Raw genomic sequence first — 21,904 nt, 5'->3', positions numbered from 1 at the left:
CTATAATTTTTTCATCCTCTTCATATATTTCCTCTGTACTTTTTAATGTTTTTTTATTTTTCCACCACCTATTTCTGCTCCATAAGTGATCACTGATCTAAGTAACATTTTAAAAGTTTAATTTACTTCTTTATATCTTTTATTCCATTTCTCTTTGTTACACTACATGTTACATTGAATGCCTTTTGGACTTTTAGATACTCTCATATTTTATTGTTCATTTAGTGTATTTTTACAAGCGAAACAAAATCTCAAATATTTTGTTTACATCCATCACTGTTTACTTTTTCTTCCATGATTTTGAAGTAGGATAATTTTTTATTTATCTTAGTTCAGTTTTCATTGTTAATTATTTTATTTATTTATATTTTCAACTTTCCAATAAGCTCTGTACATTCATTCATATCATCTGCCATTATCACTATATCATTTGCAAATTTCCATTAGTAAAATTTACTTCCAATTAATATACCTCAGTTTCTTGTCTGACTCCTCATGTCTAAAATTCTTCCCATTGCTATTATACATTATTATAGACCTTTTATATCATACTCAGCATTCTTCCTTTAAGTTTTAAGAATCATCTCAAGCAACATTTTTTTGTTTACTGTGTCAAATGCCAGTAAGGTATATAACATATGAATATCTCTTTCAGCTTCTATATACCTTTTTCTGTTACCTTCTTTCAGTATCTGCCTAATTTGCTGCTCAGTTGTGCAGTGGGATAGCTATGTCTTATCTCCCATTTTTATCCAATCAACATACTTTTGCATGGCCAGGAGGACTATTTAGATTGTCAGTGGATGGATCCTACTTTTGGACATGTGAGGGTCTAGGTTGGAACCTGTGATCAATTTAGACAGATCACAATTTTCTCAGATTTTTTTTATGCTCACAACTGTCCTGAGGTATTAAACTTCAATCTAACTTTTGTCTAAAGCTTGTCAATGTTTCCCTCAGAACTTTGAGGATGAGTTGGGGAATTTGCTTATGTGTACCTCACTCAGACTTTCTTCTTCAGTTCTTTTTTTGGTTTCATGGCTGGTTTATATGGAGGAAAAAGTTTGTCAAATTCAGTGTTGCTTACTTTCACGTCATGATTCCAGTGGTATGAAACCCATCACTCTTTGACTACTGGTTGGTATCCAATCAAAAGTGTGTGTGTTTGTGTGTCTGTGTATAGAATTGTGGTCCAATAGATCTAACCACCAACATGGGATATAGGTACAATAACTACTTAATTTCAACCCCGAGTTGTAGAACCTCAGCTTTCCAGTTGGGACTGGCTTATACTTGTAATAAGTATATTCTATTCCTCTTTTGATATAAGAACTAAATTCCAGGTGAAGAGCAGACCTGTTTTGGATGTAGTATAGTTCCCCAACTCTTGTACCATTTTTTATCTTGTTACACTCCTGTTTTATACAGACATGTCCTTTATGGATCATGCATGCATTGGCCCCTCCACTTTCTGAATGTGGGATTCTAGCTATATCATCAGTGGAAGTATGTTTTGGAAGTTATTTTCCTAAACTGAATATGTGTTTCCAATAATACTTACCTCCTTTGACACTCTCCCCATTAAAAGCTGATTTATATTTCAAAAAGTGGTTATATTATTATCTGAATAAGGTGCTTAAATACGGTACATAGATAGAGGGTATATTAATTGTTGGTGAATTTTGCAAACTAGAAACTGAGTGGAATATATGAAATGGAACAAATATTTAAATGCCTGGATGGGCAAAGAATGGGAACACTGAAAATCAAGAAATAGCTATATGTTCAGTAGAGATAAACACTATTGGAAATACATTTTCAGTTTAGAAAAATGTTGATTTTTAGTATATTTTGTAAATGCTTCTTCTTTAAGCTTATTTAACAATAAACTTGAAATTTGATAAAACTGTTTTTATTTCCTTCCAATCTTCTCTAATTTTCAGTTATCTGTCATTTGGTTTTGTTTAACCAGAATATGTCTGGTCTTCATATATATATTGTCTTCTTATCTCTGTAATTTTTTTCATACTGATTTTTGTTCTTCTATTTTTTATTTTCTTTCTTCTGTAATTGTCTTTTCCTGTAGCAGTGTATCCTATATCTTCTCTATTTTATATGCTATTTTCTTTCTTTTCTTCACTGTTTATTTTCATAAACTATTTTATTTTGAAAATGCTCACTTCGATTATGTGTCAGTCTCCACTATTTATGTGTACTGTACTGTTTCTCTTCATAGTTGTAGTTTATGGTTACTTACTCAGGAATTATCTTTATTTAAGTGTTAATTTTTCCTTTACTATCATCAGTACTTTTTAATACACTTCAATGCAATTTGACTTCCTTTTGTTTTCAATTTTTTGAAAATACTTTATTTTTTTAATGCATTGAATACCAAAAAGAAATGTTTGATCACCAGTGTATGTCATGCAAAATCCTAACTTGTACTTTTATTGATTGAAATATGAACAATTTTGTAAGTTTCTTAGTTAAGAAGAGTTAAAAGATAATTTTTAAAAAGGTTATTGTAATCTAAATATGAAATTATTATTATATACCTCCCTTTTTTAGTCATTCTGTTGAATGGAATTATTTTTATTATCGTTAGGAACATCACTTGCAAAGGGCGATATCTGCTCAACAAGCTTTTGGACATACAGGAGAATTGGTTATTCCAACACCAGAGGTATTTACTACAGATGAAGAACTATATCAATCATTGTATCCAGCAGACTATAAGGTTTCAAGACAGCTTAGACACATGCAGCGTAAGTACATGAATTTTGTGTGTCTTTGGTTTACACACATGTTAGGTATTGGAAACAGTTGTGGAACAGTGAAGAATGTGTGTCTAAAGTTACATATATTATTGGATTTCCTCCTACCTTTTATGAAAATGTGCTGTAACCTTAATACAGTAATGTGTTAATAGCAGTTCTTCCACCATCCCTACATTGCTCTATAAACCTTATATTTTCAACAAAATACTATACCTGTTTATACAGTAACTGTCTTCTTTGCATGTCTTCCTTAGAAATTTGCATGCTAATAATATTCAGTGAACTCCAACCTAATCTCATAAGAATGTATTGTGAATTTCATTATTGAGAAATGATGTTATTATGCACGAAAAACCCTCTACCAATAGGATGGTGACACAACTCCTTGCATAGAAACAGCATTCCTCATCCCTGGTGTGTATATATGTATTATATATATACAGAGAGAGATTTCAGATGAGGAATGTTCACTATCAGGTATGTATGACTGCCCTATCATATAGAGCTTAAGTGTTTCTATTCTAGCTTAGGTACTGTGTTCTCATTGAGTTCATTCTCTCTGTACATTTGCATTCATGAATCTTCATTTCCTTCCTTGGCAGTGACCAGAACTGAGATATTTTTCTTTCTTAACTTAACAGGATTTGCAAAATTTAAAGAACTTAATTTTCTCTTACTTCTCACTTGGGGTCACTGTCATTCAGATATTTATGCTATTGATTCTTCTATTAACCTCCATCACTCTTATATTTTTCTCTTTTCTGACTGGTCCTGCCTCTCTAAGAGTTTGAATGCTCAGGAAGGGGACTACTCTTTCTCTCTGTTTCCCACCTCTATAGTTGATCAGAACTGGACAAATAATTGTGTCCTGTTTGTACAATTTGTGACTACTTATCTCATACATCACACTTTCTAAGCTCCTGTTCCTTACTCTTCATTTCCTGGGATTCATCTTTCTCCAGGGACATTTCTCCTTCTGCTGTTACAGGTTGTGTCTAAATATTTCTACATTTAGTATACTCCTCAGACTGTTCCACATTTAATCTCATCAAATTTATCACACCATTCATTCATTATCTCTGGGTCTTCCATTTGCATATTATTTTCCCCTTTTTCTCTTTGAATGAACCCTAGGACACCCTTGCTACATATCAGTTTCTAGTCCCTGGAGTGGTAGACCATAGAGAATCTTCACCAGTTGAGACCTAACCAATGGGACTAGAAACAATAGTGCTAATATAATGAGAAGTGGGGTGGTGGTGACACTGTATAGTGCAGGTTACCTCTTGTATGACTATACTATTCAGTCTGAGTGTGTTCACTGTCCATCCTCTCTTCCTATTGTTGCATATGCTCAGTAGAATTGAGGTGAGCACACTCTGTGCATGCTCATTCCTCTGGCAGCTGATATCTGTGTAGTTGAGTCAAAATGTGCAAGTATTATACCACTCTCTGTGATATGTCTAATGTTTCTTCTTCCTGCAACTTGTGTCAGTCTGTTTATGCCTGATGATAAAGTTGAAGTGGGCACAGAGTATGATTTTAATGTGCTCCAACTATGCTACACATACTGGCTCTCTGGCTTCTTGTGTGCAAATACTTAGATGGCAGTATTCCTATTTCATCCATCCTTGCAACACATGGGGCTCATATGCCTTTTTTTCTAGGCAAAGAGTATAATATCCTGAAAGAGATGATTTATAGTCTTTCATGGGTGAATCCCCATATGGATCCTATACTATCAAGTTTCATACTCTGTGGCTTTTGTTAAGGCACTTTCTGAGGTGAACTAATCTTGGTAATTGTTTGCACACACGCCTCCACTGCTTTAATGTAGTATTCCAGTTTACTGTATGCAGAGGTATGGTATTGTCTCAGAATTTAATACTTTCCATACCTGAAAATCTATTTTTGATAGATACCCCTCACACGTTTCAACCCAACCTTTCCAGTTGTCATGTCTGTTTTCTTAATTTTTTGTCAAAGAATAGAGACTCATGACTGCAAATGAATAGAAGGTGTGAGTGTGTCAGGAGGTGTGTTGCCTTCCTAGTGGTAAAAACCTTTTGCTGCATAAATGTTAATACACATTAGTGCAATTCATAAGAAACTCTCATGCATTTAATTAGGACTTCATTAAAGGCTGGTGGCATACAATTTCCTAAGGCAGACATGAAGAGGTGATAGTTTACTGTGTAAAGAAGTATCAAATGGAAATACATTTTCATGTACATAGCTATTCTTGTTCAGTGCTGCCCTCTATTAATAAATGGCATGGCACATTCCTTTCTCTCCCATGCGATCTTTGGTCCACATAGCTTAATTAGCTAAATATCACATGCAACTTATTGTGCAATAAACTTCCACCAATAGTAGTGCCACACACCTATCTGACTTATGACTCCCTCCCTCAATGTTATTTTACCTAACAGTTACTTCTCATCTGACAATGCTTGTGTTGAAATGTTTAGTTTGTGCTCTCTTCAAGTTTTTGTATCATCATATCAGTTTTTCTCATCAATTTTACCATTTATTATACAACAGTTATTTTATATTTCTACCTAGTTTTGGAATTTATCACTTCATTACAATTTTTTTGATACTTTTTATTTCTTTCTGCCAATGCGGTTGTGTTTGGTTATTTGTTTTGAATTATGAATTCCAAATTTAAAGTTACCACTTTAGATTTTATATCGTCTATCAGCACATTTACTGTTTTTTCCAATATTGCTTGTCTTTTATCCTTTTCCCGTGAGAAAGGTCCATACAATCTTCTCCTGATATTGTACATACTGTTAGCTTAAGATTTTTATTTTGGGCTTAGTGATATCTTAAGTTCTGTGCTGTTTGTCAAGTGTCTGTTATTTTCAATGTAACTGTAGTTATATTCATGGATTAATCAATAATTAGGTTATATATCTTTTCTTCAACACATAACATCACAGACATGTTTATTTCACTGCAGAATTTCTTAACTTTTCTACTACACTAACTATTTCATTTTTGTCTTTTCCTTCAGATTTATACTTCTTACCATTAACTTCCTTTATAAGGGCTTCTGGGGGCCATGTTTCACCTTACCTGCTCCCAGTGTTGCTTGCCTTCCTTCTGTAATGGCTGAACCCATTTTTTAGATGATCTAGATTTTTTCAGTTTTTTTCCACCTTATCATGAATTGGTTTCCAAGCCTCCACTGCAGAATCTGCTTGGACTATCTCAGTTTTTTCTTTTTAGACATGTTTCACAGTATATTCCCCTTTTTCCCCTTTTTGTGACATTGTTTCATAATGATCTTTTTGTCTTTCTTTACAGAGTGGGTATTTGCATGCTTTGCCCTGTACAAGTTTTAATTTTTTTTATCATAGCTTGTAATCAGGTAGATTTTCCTCCTAATTTTATGTCATTTGCATTTCTTTTAATCCTACCTATTTTATCACTTGCTATACTATATTCAGTTTTTTTTTTAGTTACTCTTTTGTTTCATTCTGAGATATCATCCTGTTTTATTTTACAAGTTTAGCACCTTGCTGTCCTTTACCTTTTTTACTTACAGGTTTTCTTCATTCATCTTATATGGTTGATGTTACTAGGGCCCTGGATCAGTTGGTACCACCTAAATCACTTCTTGGGTCTTTCCAGTTTTCACATGTTTTCTTTGATCACATTTGGGTATTCTTGCTGCATGATTGCGAATGCCCACTGTACATGTTCTTATCATCAGTTATTTTCATCACATGATTTTCTACCTTTTGGACTTGTTTCGGTTCCATGTGTCTTTTGTGGAGTGGTCTGCATTATATCTGACTTCCACATTTTAGGAGATTTTTCTTACATCATTAATTGGGTGCCTTGTTAGTTTCTTCCAAATTGGGGTGGTCTTAACATGGTCATCTACTCCTTCCACAATCAGCTCAGGTAGTTGCATTTTCCAGTTAAATACTTTTTTCTTATTAGATACCTTACATTATAGTCTCTTTTGAGTGTGTATTCTTAAACACACCACTTTCATCATCATGATCATCCATTCTCCTCCTTGAATGCATTTAAAGGAGTTTTCATCTATATGTTTTGATAGTTGAACATATCCCCTATAAGGTTGAGTTTATTGCTTTTTACCCCTCTTATGGATTATTTCTTTTCTTTAATGCTCATCTCTAAAGGTGCAGTCAGTAGGAGGCTTCAGGATTATGGTATATAGATGAAAGGTCTTATCCCATTCACACCAGGACACTTCAGCACTTCTACTTCTACTAGTTAAAGGTGGTTTAGTTCATTCTCCCTTAATTTTATCTGAATTTGACTAATCTTGCTTCTTTTCAGCTTTTTAATGATGGTGGCTTATATCACTTGCTAATTGGACACTCATTCTTGTTTGTTTTGTGGTAAACATTAGGTTTCTCCAGTAGTGACTTATTGATCTTCCTAATTTGTGGTGACTATGCCTACTGCATGTAGGGTACTCCTCCACATGAAGTTTTAGAACCTTTTATTACTTCCCAGTTAGTTATGTTTTTTACTTTTGATCTCTGGTTCATCATTTGCTTGCCCTGGCTGTCATTAAGTTCAGAAATGTCTACTTCCTGTTCATAATGTTAGGTTTTTTCTCATTCCATTTGTCTTTTTCTGAAACAAATTTTCATCCATGTCACTTTGGTTCAGGTATTACTGATTCATCTTTTCTAGTTACACTGCTTTGCATTTCTGAGCTATTTAAGCTCAGTTTGTTTCTTTTGTTCTGGATTGATTTTATTAAATATATTTTATGGATTGTGTGTTATATTCCATTTAATCCATTTCCCACAATTTTCTTCCCTTAATTTGCTGCTTTATCTGTTTTTTTTTCCTTCCCTTTTACTTAGATTGTGATTTTATTAGCATTTTATTTCTGGTCTCCTTCCTCCCATCATCTCTTCCTGTTGTTTTCACTCTGATCATGAATCTTCCCTTTTCCCTGTATGTTAACTACATTGCCTGCAGGTATTTTGTTTGTTAAGCATTTGGACTACATTTTATATATTCACTTTCCTTTATCTACTTTGGGTAGTTGTTTCTCCCTTGTTGGGGTAATGTCAAACACCTATTGTCACCCTGATCTTTTTTGTGAGACAGTGACTGGGTAAGTCACCTTTTAGTGTCTATACCTCCTATTTTTCAAAGGCATGTCACTCTTTTTCTTTCTGGATCCTGATCTGTGGCAAGTTGTTCCTGTTCAGATGTAGTTAAGTTAGTTAAATCTACATTGTATGAACATACCAACTTACAAATAGTTACTTCCACATCCAAAAAATGCACACTACTTAAATGGGTTATTCCACATAAATTTGATTGAAGGTTTATCCTCTCAAAATGATTGATTCATTAGTCTGCCCATTCTAAACCCAACTCACCCATAGACTACATGGGTAAGGCAGAAGGGGTTGACTACCCATTCATTTCATGCCTTGTATTGAATAGGGTTTTATGGTAACCAATTACACTGTCTCAGGTTTTGTCTTCCAGTATTTTTTGCCTTCTTTCTACAATGCCAAACCCACCTAACCTTCATGGCAGCCTAAGTTTTGTCAGTTTTTTGCCACCCAATTATGTCTTGCCTTACTAGGCCTCTACTATGGAATTTAGTCTAGTCCTTTTAAAACATCTTTCACAATAATATTTTCCCCTCCTTGAGATATTATGTTTCATGTTTATCATTTTTGTCTCTGTTTTTGACAGGGTACTTGCATGTCTTGCCCTATACAGGCTTTGGTTCATTTTGCCTTAGCTTACCATCAGGTATATTTCTCCTTGATTGCATTAACTTAGAATCTCTGTTGTGTGTATGGCAGGCAGCCTCTGTTAATTCTAACCATTTTATTCTTTACCTGGTTTTCAAGCTACATCTTACCTTATTGACTCTCTTATAGGAAATATTGATCTTACATTTTGTTTCTTAAGCATTCCACCTATATATAGGGGATTTTTGTGGGATACCTTCTCCTCCTTCCCTCCATGTTGAGGCATCTGTCATCTTCAGTCTTTTCCTTCCATGCATGGCTTCTTTCATTATGAGATCTTCTAGGGTGGGACACTGTCTTATATCATTTGTTTACTATGCACTTCTGATAGGGACTTATAGTTAGCTTTTTTTTTGTGTGTACCAGATGTGTGAATGAGAGATGTACAAAATTAACAGTAAAGATTCTGTTCAGTTAAGAGTAGGGTGGTGGTTGCTGTTGGTGTAGATGATAAGATGCTCTCCAAATGGATTCTCCATTTTTGCAGAGATTTGTTTGAGGGGATGTTGTATCTTTGGAATGTGCCATTGTAATGATTAGGATCCCTCATCCCACCTCTGTAAGGAAATCGGTTCTTGGGAGTTGAGTTTTGGATTTAGAAGTGATACAATCAACATATTGTCTATATTCGTGTTGTGCCAATTGGGATCTCTCATCTCACCCTTGCATGAATGTCAGTTTCTGGTAATTAAGTTTTGGATTTAGAGCTGAACCAGTCACTATAATGTCCTCCCACCTGTCAAGCAATTTCTATCCCTTATTATACTCCCACATAACCATAGGTTCCAGGCAACTGAGTTTTGGATTAGAGTTAAACCACTTGATGTGATGTACTTAAACATGTAGTGTGCTGGCTTAAATGCCATTTACCCCTTTGATTGGGATCTCTCTTCCTATTTCTGCATGAATGTCGGTTTCCAGCAGTTGAGTTTTGAATTTTGGTCTGAACCAACATCAGCCCTGACATCTGTTCAAGACATCTTCTAGTTCCTCATTTAATTTGCTCTAAGTACACTACCTATTGTTGTGGATCACAGTGTGTGCACTTGTCGGTTGCTCTATTTCTTCCTCTTGTACCATCCTGTGATGTCTTTATGCAGAGAATTTGCTGTGTTTAAGGTTTCTTATCTGTTTTATTTAAATGGGATAGTTTTGCATTTCACTCTTTTTACATTTATGCTGTTCACAGATCAGTGATAGGATTTCTCCCTCCAATCAGCTGATCTTTAGGTGAAAAGGGTATGATATTCTTTTTCTACCCCAGCATGGATTTTAGTTTTCAGAGGTTGAGTTTTGTATTAAAGTTGACTAACAAATGGTATATTTCTCATCTTACCCCAACATAGATGTTGGTTTCCAGAGGTCAAGTTTGGATGCAGATGACTTGCCATGTATGGTTCATTACTCCCCAGCCACTCTACACTTTGGGGAGCATCCCTTATTTCACCTGCATTCTGTTCATTAAGGAAATTGAAATTATATTATGGTTAGGATCACTGTCCAACTGTTTTCTATGCCATTGGAATGTGCTCCTTATAATTTTCTGCCTGGTTCTGTCATAGCTTTGCCACATCTGAAGGAGGAGTATACCTGGTACAGAAGTAGTGCCGTCTTTTACATATAATTCTCTTATTAGAGGGTTTCCTCATTAGAAGCTTTCAAAGGATGCTCATACTTTTTCTCCCTCCACCTGTTTAAGGTGGGATTCTAGCTATGTGTTAGACTGGAAGTAAGGTACCTTGTCAGAAGTTATAAGTTTCCTATACTGAAAATGTTTTTTTGACAGTTACTTCTGCTTGCACTTTCTATTCTTCCTCCTCACAGTCAACCACTGTTTACATTTCTTCCTGAACTAAAACTGATAATTAGGTAGAATAATATAGAGGGAACACATCAGTCATGGGGGGTGTATGGCACTACTGTTGATGGAGATTTTTTGCATGATAATTTGCATGTGAGAATTGGTTAAACCACTTGAATCAAAGGGAACATGAGAGTGAAAGGCTTGTGGCATGCAAAAAAAAACGTTTTGTAAATAGAGGCAGCATTAAATGAGAATATTTATGTATGAGAGTAAAACTAATCACTTTTGGAACTTTGGGAAATATATTTTCAGTGTAAGAAAATTATGAATTTTAAGCTTTATTAATATCTGTATTTTGACCAAAAACAACTAAGTTTCCCTGTCCATCACTTATGTTTTTCACCAAACATTTTCTAACAGTAAATTATATTGTAGTTCATTAACTGGTTTTTATGGCAGTGCTTCTTATGACACTAAATTTAATTGTTTCACACAATGAGGAATTATTATCTTTCAGTATTGAATGTGTATATATTGAAATTTATGTTTTAGAATATTAAGAGGATTTAAGAGATCAGAGCTATGGCCATGAAGTTAGAAGAAAGTGAAGAAAGCACATGCTGAGTTAACATAGGATAATAGTTTAGATGAGACCCAAATGAAACATTAATACAGTAACTTTAAACTAAGATAAATAAAAAACAAAAGGGGAAACCCATGTTATCACAATAAAGAAACACTGAATGGGGTTGTGCAAAAGAGAATTATAAAAATTTGATTCAATTTCAGTTATGAAATTGCTTAAATTCATTGTTTCGATTTGAAGTAAATTTTGGTCAAAATCTTAATATTTAAGCTGAAATTAGTTTGAAATTCTCTCCCTTCAAAAGCAAATTTATGATTTTCAAACACTTTAAAATTCATACTGCATTTATTTTAACTATGGTCAAACAGTTGACTCACCTAACATTATTTCAAATGACCTGCACAGTGACATAAATTGATAAGAATTAAATAGTAAGTAAAAATATTGCAAATACTTTCATTCATTTTGACTGTTTATCTTTTTCTGCACTTTTCAAAAATTTGGCAAAGGTTTTGTGTGCTTCTGTAATTCATCACCATGTGATAAGTTATGAGAGTTGTGTGTTGTTAACTTCTAACTTGGGTGCTTACAAAACTGTAATTCATTCTTGCTTTCTATTGCTAGTTATAAATAAAAAGAGGCATGTTAATGAGGTTAATAACCCTTTTGACACCTCATTATTTCTATTATTAAACATTTATTGTTTTTGATGTAAATTAACATTAACTGCATAAATTGATGACACCACATCCTTGCACAAAATATTATTATGTATAACACAACATACACAGTGTGCTAGTACCCTCAATGTAGAAATACAATGAGAAAAATGGCTGATACTGTTGTAATAATACATAAACTCACTTGAAATTTCTGTTACTACAACTACCTTAAGGCTGATGTGATGAGTAGTTTCTTGGATTATATTAACTTCCTTCTTAGATTCATGATGTTTCAACTTTAACCCCTGGGACAGCGTAAAGAGTTTGGTGTTGAATGATGGTAACAGAAAGCACCCATGCTTACACTACTTTGGCTGTTTTTTATTACAGTCATTCTAACCATTGCATAGTGTATATCATGTTTTACATATGTACATACTGAGTTCTTAAAGCTTATATAAAACCTTTGGTGATGTAATAATGAATCCTGTAATAATATGTTGTTAATAAAATTTATGAAATTTTTTTGTTATTTATCATAGTATCCAACCCACATTCCTTTAATTCATAACTAGGACAAAAGATGGGTATGTCATATGCTGTTTTATATGTTCTGAAATGATAGTAAGATAACTTTAGAAGTGGAGCCTCTATAGATTGTGTTGTGAACTTTCAGCAGTTAAAGAGTACATATCTCAATATTTGTGGGTGTGTCATATTTTCCATTGAACTAAATGAACATTGGTTGCACTTTTTGGCAAAGGTAGCAGTTTTTTTTACATTCTTTTCTGTGACATTAATCCTTATGGTTCTTTTTTTTGTAGGCCTAGCACATTTCAGTGTATGTTAATCTCCCTGTTTTCTGAGGAATTTTATTTGATCCATTTCATGGTTCATTCATCCCAAAGGTTCCTAGCTACTCCTTCCATGATTTCTGGTGATGTTTCTTCTGATATTAGTTATCTTGAATAAGTTGATTTCACAATTCATGTGATTTCTTTCTTCTTCTCTAATACTAATTCATACTAACTTCTTTGATTTTCACTGCTTGATTGATGGTTGATGTCTGTTTTCTTGTTTCATAATTATTGCTTGCAGGACATAAAGCTGCTCTTTCATGTCATTTTTGGGTTTCAGTTGAAAAGTCTTACAGAATAAATTTTATCTATAAAATGCATATGTCTGCTTTTTTTCTCTCATAGTTTATTTATGATGGACTTTATATAATGATCCTCTCAATGTATTATTTTAGTTCATCCATTCACGTTTGTTAACATTTCTTGATAAATGGACTGAAGTTGAGTCCTCTCCTTAGCTCCATGCTTCTCTGATTGCTGGAATCTGATGCCAAAATATGCTAGGGAATTATAGACTATCTAGGTAGATGGTCTTTATTGGTTACTAGTTGTCAAAAAACATGATGTATCCCAAGAAGCTTATAAATAACAACGATGTCATCACTGGAATGTTTTCAACTTTATTGAGAGCCAAAAAACAATATATATTAACAGGATACAGTATAATTTATTGTGAGAGGTGAGTACTTATTCAAAACTCAGTTTACTTCAAAAATATAGTATTTGTTTGTGCTTGTTGTGTTCAAACGTTGCTCTCACTTTGTGAACATTTTCCTTCATACCATGTTCTGGGTCTCTTGTTGTTGTAACATTTCTTTGGTGGTTTTAAACTTCTTTTTTTCATCTAACCACTGGAGAAATAAGTTGATTACCAGAAACATTGGAGACTATTACAATAATGTTTATTATTTGATCACTTCTGTTTTCTTCTCTCTCCTACAGCTTTTGCAGTTGATCATGATATTCCTGACTATGATATGGATTCAGAAGATGAAAGATGGCTGACACAACAAGCTAAGAAAATGGAAGTTACACCTCTGCAGTTTGAAGAAATGATGGATCGTTTAGAGAAAAGTAGTGGCCAACAAGTAAGCTAATGTTTATTTTCATAACCCAGTGTCATAAGAAAATTTTGTAAAGAAAGAAATGTTCTCATTATGTAGTTATAACATTTGAAATATGTAATGAAATATACATTTACTTTATAGCTGATTGATTAGTACAGTTTACTAATTGATTAATTGTTAATCAGTGATGTTGAGAAAACCCACTTGTAGAGAAAAATATATATGTAAAAACGGCTCGTTTGGGTTGAGAAAATATTTTACGTGGAGGAGTGAACAATGTTTCGACCTTCTTTGGTCATCGTCAGGTTCACATATATATGATTAATTGTTAATCTTTTACATTCAACAAATTGATTATTCACAAGATACTTTAATATTTGGAAGAATCATAAATAGCAATGGTTGGAAACTCATTTTGATTAACTGATTATTTGTTTTCAATTATGAGACTAATTTATTGAGATGAATAACCTAAAATGAATCAAAGGTTATAATGAGATATCATAATGGAAATATTTCAATTATTTGGATAGTTGAACTATTTGAAAATAATAAACATTGAAAATACTGATTTTGATTAGTTGATTGTTTTGTTACATTAATAGATTTATTTGTTACTTTTATTAATAATCATGTATTTTGTGTCAGGCCACATTTCTAACAATGTGTTCAGGTATGGTTGCCTTATCTTAGAAGGATATTGAATTATTGTAAAGGGTTTATAGGAGGGCTACTAGGAAGGATGGAAGGGTTGTCAAACAAGGATAGATTAAGATATCTGAAATTTTTTTTGAAGGAAAAAAAAAAGTTAGAGCATATCTGGTTGAGGTATTTAATATTGTTTAGTGATTCATAGTGTTGATGCACCATCTTTTATTTTAATACTTAATGGTGAGAACGGTTGGGCAAATTGAAACAAATGCAAATTTTGGCAGGGTTTGACTCTTCTTCAAATAAGACAACTTTAACTTTTTAACAGGGTGATTAGCATTTTGGAATGGGTTACCTTCAGATGTGATGGATGGAGTGAATTTGAGAGAGTTTAAGGGAGAGCTTCATAAATATTTGAATGGTAAAAGGTTGATTGAAATGTTTTAATTTCATTTTAAAATTTGTTTTAATGAATGGTATAGTCTAGATAGACCAGCAGATCCCATGTTGTCCTTAAATTATGTATGTGTGTGTGTATAATCCAAACAGTTTGTTAAATGTACGTATTGATAGGGGTAGTCTGAATTTATTGCATATACTTTGCTTGTTAATTCTAGGGAATCAAAGGTGTTGAATTAAAAGATTGTCTGTAGCATATAAAGTCAGTTTTCAGTTAATAACAGGTTAGCTGAACAAGGTTGATCACTTAAAGTTGCTTGGCATCCTCCTAGACAATAAAATTTATGTCAGGAGCAACAATTTTTATCATTACAGTTTATTCATTGGGCAAGTTATTCAATTTACTTTATAATTCTTTTATACAATTTTGAAATTAAGTATCATTACCATTGTATGATTCAAACTGTAATGTTGCACTTTAAAAATATATTGTGAAAGCAGAAGTACACAAAATTAGTAAAATATATACCATCTATCTGGTAAATTATGAATGTAAATATGATATCAGCAGTTGTGTTGTTTTCTTTAAGAAATTGTTTCTTGAACACAGGCTTTTCAAAAATCATCTGTAACACATGTTTTTTACAGATTGTATCTAAATTGTTAATTTTCATGTTCACATTATTTCAGAACTACTAAATTAATATAAAAACATTAATGCATCACCAACAGTGGCTGTTGTTTACACCTGAACACCAAGTGCATGCACATTGGTAGATGGGATACTGGATATCTCTTGAAACTATACACCCATTGAATGTTTGGAAACAGTGAAATATTTTATTCACTTATCAGACACCTGTTGCCACTATAGTTTATGCACTTTTCCAAATATTTTATGCCAGATAGATTAATATTACTCTATATGTTCACATGCTTGTTTATAACAGTTTATGGACCTTAAATGTTGTATCTATGACCACTTACTTACTCAAAAGCTTTATAACTAACCAAGAAAAATGAACAGTCATAACTTATTTTGTTTATTGAACAAATGAGTATACAATCAAAGAAGAAATATTGTATTGTAAAGTAGCCTGAATTTAAAGATAAGGTATACAAAAATTAGAATAACATCAATTTATTTTGGAAACTAATACTTTTGATATTATTATGATTTTACAAAGTTTTAAAACCATAAAAATTAGAAAGATTTTTCAAGTAGTAAAGTACTGTTGTTTCGAAAAGTAACAACGTTTAGTTTCTTCACACTACCTGCAGAAATGTTTAATTTTTACAATAATCGTATGATAGTAGTTAATTTTTTGAAAGTTTGTAACACTATAAAGATACTGAAAACTTGGTTGTAAAAGACTAGAAGACTTCCATTATAATAGTGTAGTATTTTGGATTAGACAGTGTTGAACAAAAGTCATCTAAGTAAGTAACTATTATGTACCTTTGTTCTTATTTAAAAACAAAAATAACAGCAATATTTTGATTACTTGGATACTTGGAATAAACTAAAACAGTAAATAATCAGAAATGCTAATTTCAGTCAGTTGGCTCTGTTCATAACAGTGATTTAATTGTAATTTTGTTTAATTATTTAAATTTAACATACCACATTATGTCAACTTTTTGTTTATCTTTTTTATTTTTATATATTTTTAACCTTCTCAAATATTGCTCCTTTGAAAAGTTTAAAATTACATAACTCCTAAATTTACATAGTGCCATGTGTAGTGTAATAGGATCTGGATCGATTTGCATACTAAAACCAATTTTATAATTCATAATTTTTAAACATGGTGAATCCAGAAAGTGTTCTCCATTTTTCTAAAACTCATATAGTGGCTGTCTTGGATTTTGAAATGTAGTCTATATTTTCTGTATATTTTTATTTCTAAAAAAAATCATTTCAGGGTTTATTCTACCATCGTGAGTGGCTTAGCAATAAGTCAGAAAACCTGTGATGCTAAAAGTCAGGTTTAGATACCTGTGGTGAGAGCAGCACAGATTACACATTGTATAGCGTGATGCTTAACAACAAACAAAGTATTTTGGTATGATATCTTACCTCCAGTCACAAATAACTTTTCTTGACTTATATTACAACCTATATGTACAAATGTTTGTTTGCCACTATCCTTGATATTCCCACCTATCCTCTATCAATAGAAGTGCAGCATAACTCCTACTGTCAATAGTGTTCTCTCTTCCATATTGTCCAAAATCACTTCTATGCTGCTAATACAGTTGATTTGCCAGCCATTTTAGTGGTGTATGGCCAAGCTTTATGTGCTCACAAAGTAATAGCTCTGGTTCACAGGGAGTTAGCTACTTTTATGATGTCTCCTGCATCACCTGATGATTGTCCTTGCACACCAAGCTGCTCTTCTCAATAACATGTTTTTGGGTCAGTACATAGTGTTTCCTTCCTCTCCAGATATCAGGGTTCGCAGTAGTTGTTTTGGGGACCAGTTGCACTTAGTTGTCAGTATGCCTCAACATCCATGCGCTCTGGACAAGCATGGTTTTTCATATTATTATTTGGATTTTCTCTTTTAACTCTCACATTGTTTGGAGTCACTTGTCTCTTTGTGAGAATCTAATCTTGATACTTGATTTCATTTTCTCAGCCCACCTCCACTCCTTGCCCTTTTTATACATGTTGCTTGAGGCTATTCATTGCTCCCTGGATTAGATTTTGGTAGAGATTATGAATCTCCCATTTTCCACATTAGCATACCTCTTCTTTTCTGCCCTGGTTTTGCAAGCATTGTTATTCTGTTGTTGGGATCTTTTGGGTCTGGATGCTCTTTTGTCTTGGGTTTGTTTACCTCTCTGTTTGCTTGCTTTTTACATGACACCTTTTCTACAGTAGGATGATTTTGGGAGCATTCTCAACTCTTTACAGTCCAGAGTTGAGTCAGCCATTACCATTATGTGGACCATTACCCACACCTTTACTGTTTATTATTTTCTTCAGCTGTGTGTCATACACACCCTACTATTCATACACCATGGTCCATAAGATCTTGTGATATTTTGCTTCATAAAGATGTTTGTCCCAAACAGTACTCTCATGAACTAACATGAGTAAAACAGATTTGGATTACTGCCCATCAGATGATATGTATATTATAGGTCACAAAATTGGTATACTTTTCAAAATAAGTTATCATAGTCACCCATTGCAATATTCTTGAATATCCTCCATCATACTGTTTCTCCCTTTCTTCTAGTACAGTGTGGGATTCTTTGCCACTTGCCAGTTCATATTTATTGAGGTGGTGGATTGATTTGGTTTGTTATGAATTATGCACAAAGCAATATGAGGGCTATCTGTGATATTCATTCCTAATTTAGCAGTGAAAGAAGGAAGGCAGATAGTCATCATTACCCACCACTAACTCTTGGGCTACTCTTTTACTAATGAATTGTGGATTGACTATCACATTATACTGCCCCCCACAACTGAAAGGGTGAGCATGTTTCATGGGAGAGGAATTTGAAATTGCAACCAGCATATTACAAGTTGAGTACCCTAACCACCTGGACATGCCAGGCCAGGGGTGGTGACCCATGAATGCATCCTTCTAAGTATGTTAAGCCTCATTCAGCTGAGAGTAGCACAGTGGTGTTCTTCCAGAGTAGGTAACATCAACACTCATTTTACCATGGACCTGATGTACAATTTCACATGTCAACAAATGTGGGATGGAGTATTCTATGAACATGCAATTTGCTCCTATGGTTGAATCCTCCTTCTTACTACCATCTCTTGGATGTTGGCTTTCTTTGAGTATGATGATGATGAGAGCTGGTCCAGTCACATACATTTTTGCATATGTTTGTGACTGAGTAACCACCACCTACCACAGACCTGACAATACATTTCCAGTGCTGTCTAGTGAGAAGGTGAAGGTGTGATCCTCTTTGATATCTGTCTGCTAATATTTATTGCTATAAGTTTATGTGAGATTGTGAGGATTGACTTAATTTTCTTCAATGATAATTCAGGTCTTTCATGTCTTCTCTGCTTAGTATTTGATGAGTTAAATTTTTATAATTCTTTTATCACCTAAGTTATATGAATTTAAATTTGCATTTAGAATTTGATTATTACTTTGTTTTTGTTTAATTTTCGATACATGTACAGGTTTTGCACAAAAGTTACTCTTTGAGTATTTGTAACTTTGTCTAATTTTTATAGGTATTTTAATTCAATATATATACTCTCTTTTATGGTTATTGTTAGTTTCTAAGTTTTTCTTTATTATTTATTATTAGCCACATCTTAGGGATTAGGTTTGCATCAGATTTTGCTATTTTTAGCTGTTTGCCTTTTTCATTCTTATGTTTTTAGAATACGTTTTACTTTTCTGTCTTTTGTCTTGTCAGTTCTTTGAGTGGACATGAACTCAGTATTTACATGTTTTTTATTTTCTAAATTCCTTTAATAGTTTTGTACTTTAAATGTTACTTATTCTTTTATGTTTTTGGTCAAATTTCAAAGTTTTGCACATTTGTTGTTTTAATGTACTTTATAGATTCTACAAGTCTCTAGGTCTTATGAGATTGCTAGTAATGAGTACTTTCTCTAAATATAATAGTTTGTCTTTTTAACTACATTTTGCAACAGTTACAATGGTTCTATGGGTTCTGTCTGAAGGCTTTGACCTGTAGTTCCCCTTTCCCCTTATCTCATTTCTTCCCCTTGGGGTTGTATTTCTTCCAATCATATTGCCTAGTCTGTTCAAGAGCTACTACACAAAGGGAACATCAAAAGGATGGTTCCCAATCAACAAGGTTTTTCTCTCGTATAATTGTTGTCCTTTGAAAGACAGGAGATTGGCAACAATCATAGATTTTTCTCAGATTTGGCTCAGCTCTTATCTGGATCCACGCCTTTCACAATAGAGTTTTACTTTTCACTTCAGTTTTATTCTCCTGGGATTCTAGATGACCATATTGTCATGATGGGTACATGTCTATCTTCCTATTCCAACTGCTCCATTGTCACATTATTTCTTTCAGTTCATCCAAGAGTGTTGTTTCTTCCAGTTTATGGTGCTACTATTTGGTCTTTTTCAACTCCATGTGTTTTGTTGAGTGGTATGCTCTTTTGCCTGTCATTTTCACTCATTAGGTCTTTGGACTATCTTTTTCATGGAGTACTGGTTCTTGCATGCCTATTCCCATGCCAGTCAGTCAGCCATGCATGCTTACTTCTTTAGTTAGCTAATTGGATGGGGTTTTCTGATCCAGTTGGAGAATACCATTCTTAACCCCACTCAGTATGTTATCTCATTGGGGTTTTTCTTCAGTTTCCATTTTTGTCAGACCAAGTCTTTTCCACTTTGATTACGAGATATGGAACAGACAGTCTTAATGATCCTACCTTCTCCTTTTCTTATTGCATGAGGGGTTTTCCCTCTTTTGGGGATGTGTGCTTCCCTGGAAGCTCTAATTTCCTTAGGTTGAACACTCATATTCCCTTCACTGGATGTTTCTCAACCAGTGGAACTTCTCACGTGGTCCCTTGTACCATCCCATTACCCTTCCTTTGAATCAGGTCTGATCTTGCTTTGTAGCTTGATAGGGTACTGACCATGATTATGGTTGTCATTCCTCCACTTTGTTCACTCTCATTTCTTTACACATGCACCCTTGGTGGGTTGGGAGTTTGTCTCAGTTCCCAGGAGATTTCAGGTTAATGGTCTGTTGAGGAGGTTACTCTCCATTTTCATTATCCTGAAACTTTTGAAAGTTCATTGGGCTCTGTATCATTTTCTTCCCCTCTTGAGGAGGCAGGTAATTAAAGTTCATCCTGACAATTCCACATTTGTTGGCTATATTTCCAAGCAATGAGGAATAAAATCCAGATTTTGTGTTTTCAGGCTCTGTATCTTTTTTACTGAGCCCTTGACCACTACATGGTTATCTTAGTGTGTCATGTTCCCATATTTATAATCTGGTGGCAAATCACTAATCTTGAAGGTTCTCTCCATGGAGTGGTCCCTTCTTTCATGCATATTTTGGTGGTTGTGTTCTTAACTGGGAACATCACATACAGATGTATTTGCTGGCCACTGGAAGACAAAAATTTCTTCATTTTGGTCTCTGTTGCCTCACCCTTCATTCAGCTCTGGAAGCAGTAGACATGTTCAGGCAGACTGGGAGAAATCTTTACCAATATGCCTACCATCTGATCAGCTTCCTCTCTAGAGTTTTTTCTTTTATTCAAACCACTCCATGTTGTGTTTTGCTTGTTTCTCTGTATTGGCCTGCTCAGATATGGTTCTACCTGCTTTGTCTTACTGGAGCAGTGTCCCTTACCCTTACATCCATTCTAGTCTTTTTTTTTGACAATTTTGATCACACATTGCTTATTCTGATGCCACTAAATTCCATCTTCATGCATAAAATTTGTCCAGCACCTTGCCTCAGCTCAGATATTTACCCCTCGTGTAACATCATTCTTTTCCCAATCTATTCAACCATCCTCCTTGTCTGTGTATCAGAAGCAGTAGTATACCCTCAAACCTTGGTCTATTTATCATGACTTCAGCCCCTGCCATCCTTCAGTACCTCATCTTTCCTGATTCTTTGTGTGGTTGTTTGATCCAAGTTTATTTTTGTGTATTGTTTGTAGTTAGAGGGCTCCCCTGTTGAACTTTTTTGAACTCCTTTTTCAGGAAAGCTTTCTTCTTCCCTGTGATTTCCCTCTTTTTCTGCTCCTTTCATCTGATCCATCCTTCACATCCCTTTGTTTTGCCACACTTTATCTCAAGTCTTACAGTTTTGATACCACTTACTTTTAATATAATATGTATATTTTCACAGACTTTCAGTAAACATTATAATACTGTCATGTATATAAAATCAGATTTTTTAGTGTCCTGCAGTGGGACAGTGATAAGTCTTCTTATTAATAGCACTAAAATAAGAGGTTTGCAGGTATAGGTTTGATATAATAAAAGGTACATATTTTTAGTGAAGTATTTGTATTAAACTGAAAAAAAAAGACTTGCTCATGAATATATTGATTTTTTTTAACTATATGCAAAGAGCTTTTCATGTTGAGATTATAAATATGTTTCTTCAACTCAAAATTTGCAAATCTCATTTTCATAATCTCTAAAGCCTCTAAATACATTTCATACATTTATTTTCAGGAAGATTTTATATTTTATCTGTTATTGTTTCTACTGTATCTCTACCCATAACTCCCCAAAAAAGTCAAAATATATTTAAATTATCTATAAAATTACTTCAGGTTGTAACATGAAACTACATTTGTTTATCTTAAGTAGCTTGT

The 21,904-nt window shown here is 33.7% G+C and overlaps 1 protein-coding gene across 2 annotated transcripts in view; it reads left to right on the top strand.

Moving 5' to 3' along the window:
* LOC143249210 (enhancer of polycomb homolog 1-like) overlaps nucleotides 1-21,904 on the top strand; it is an 85,652-nt gene that overhangs the window by 17,813 nt on the left and 45,935 nt on the right. For both annotated transcript variants that reach the window (XR_013027632.1, XM_076498690.1), the window contains exons 2-3: nucleotides 2,606-2,765; nucleotides 13,403-13,548. Coding sequence is in view for 1 of the 2 variants with exons in the window: in XM_076498690.1 (XP_076354805.1) it covers nucleotides 2,606-2,765; nucleotides 13,403-13,548 (306 nt within the window). In the remaining variant the exon portion in view is untranslated. The remainder of the gene's footprint in view (nucleotides 1-2,605; nucleotides 2,766-13,402; nucleotides 13,549-21,904) is intronic.

The sequence above is a fragment of the Tachypleus tridentatus genome, chromosome 4 (genome assembly GCF_004210375.1).
Source record: "Tachypleus tridentatus isolate NWPU-2018 chromosome 4, ASM421037v1, whole genome shotgun sequence".
Classification (NCBI taxonomy): domain Eukaryota; kingdom Metazoa; phylum Arthropoda; class Merostomata; order Xiphosura; family Limulidae; genus Tachypleus; species Tachypleus tridentatus.
The sequence above is the reverse complement of the archived record's forward strand: the minus strand, read 5'-3'. Positions and strand labels throughout refer to the sequence as shown.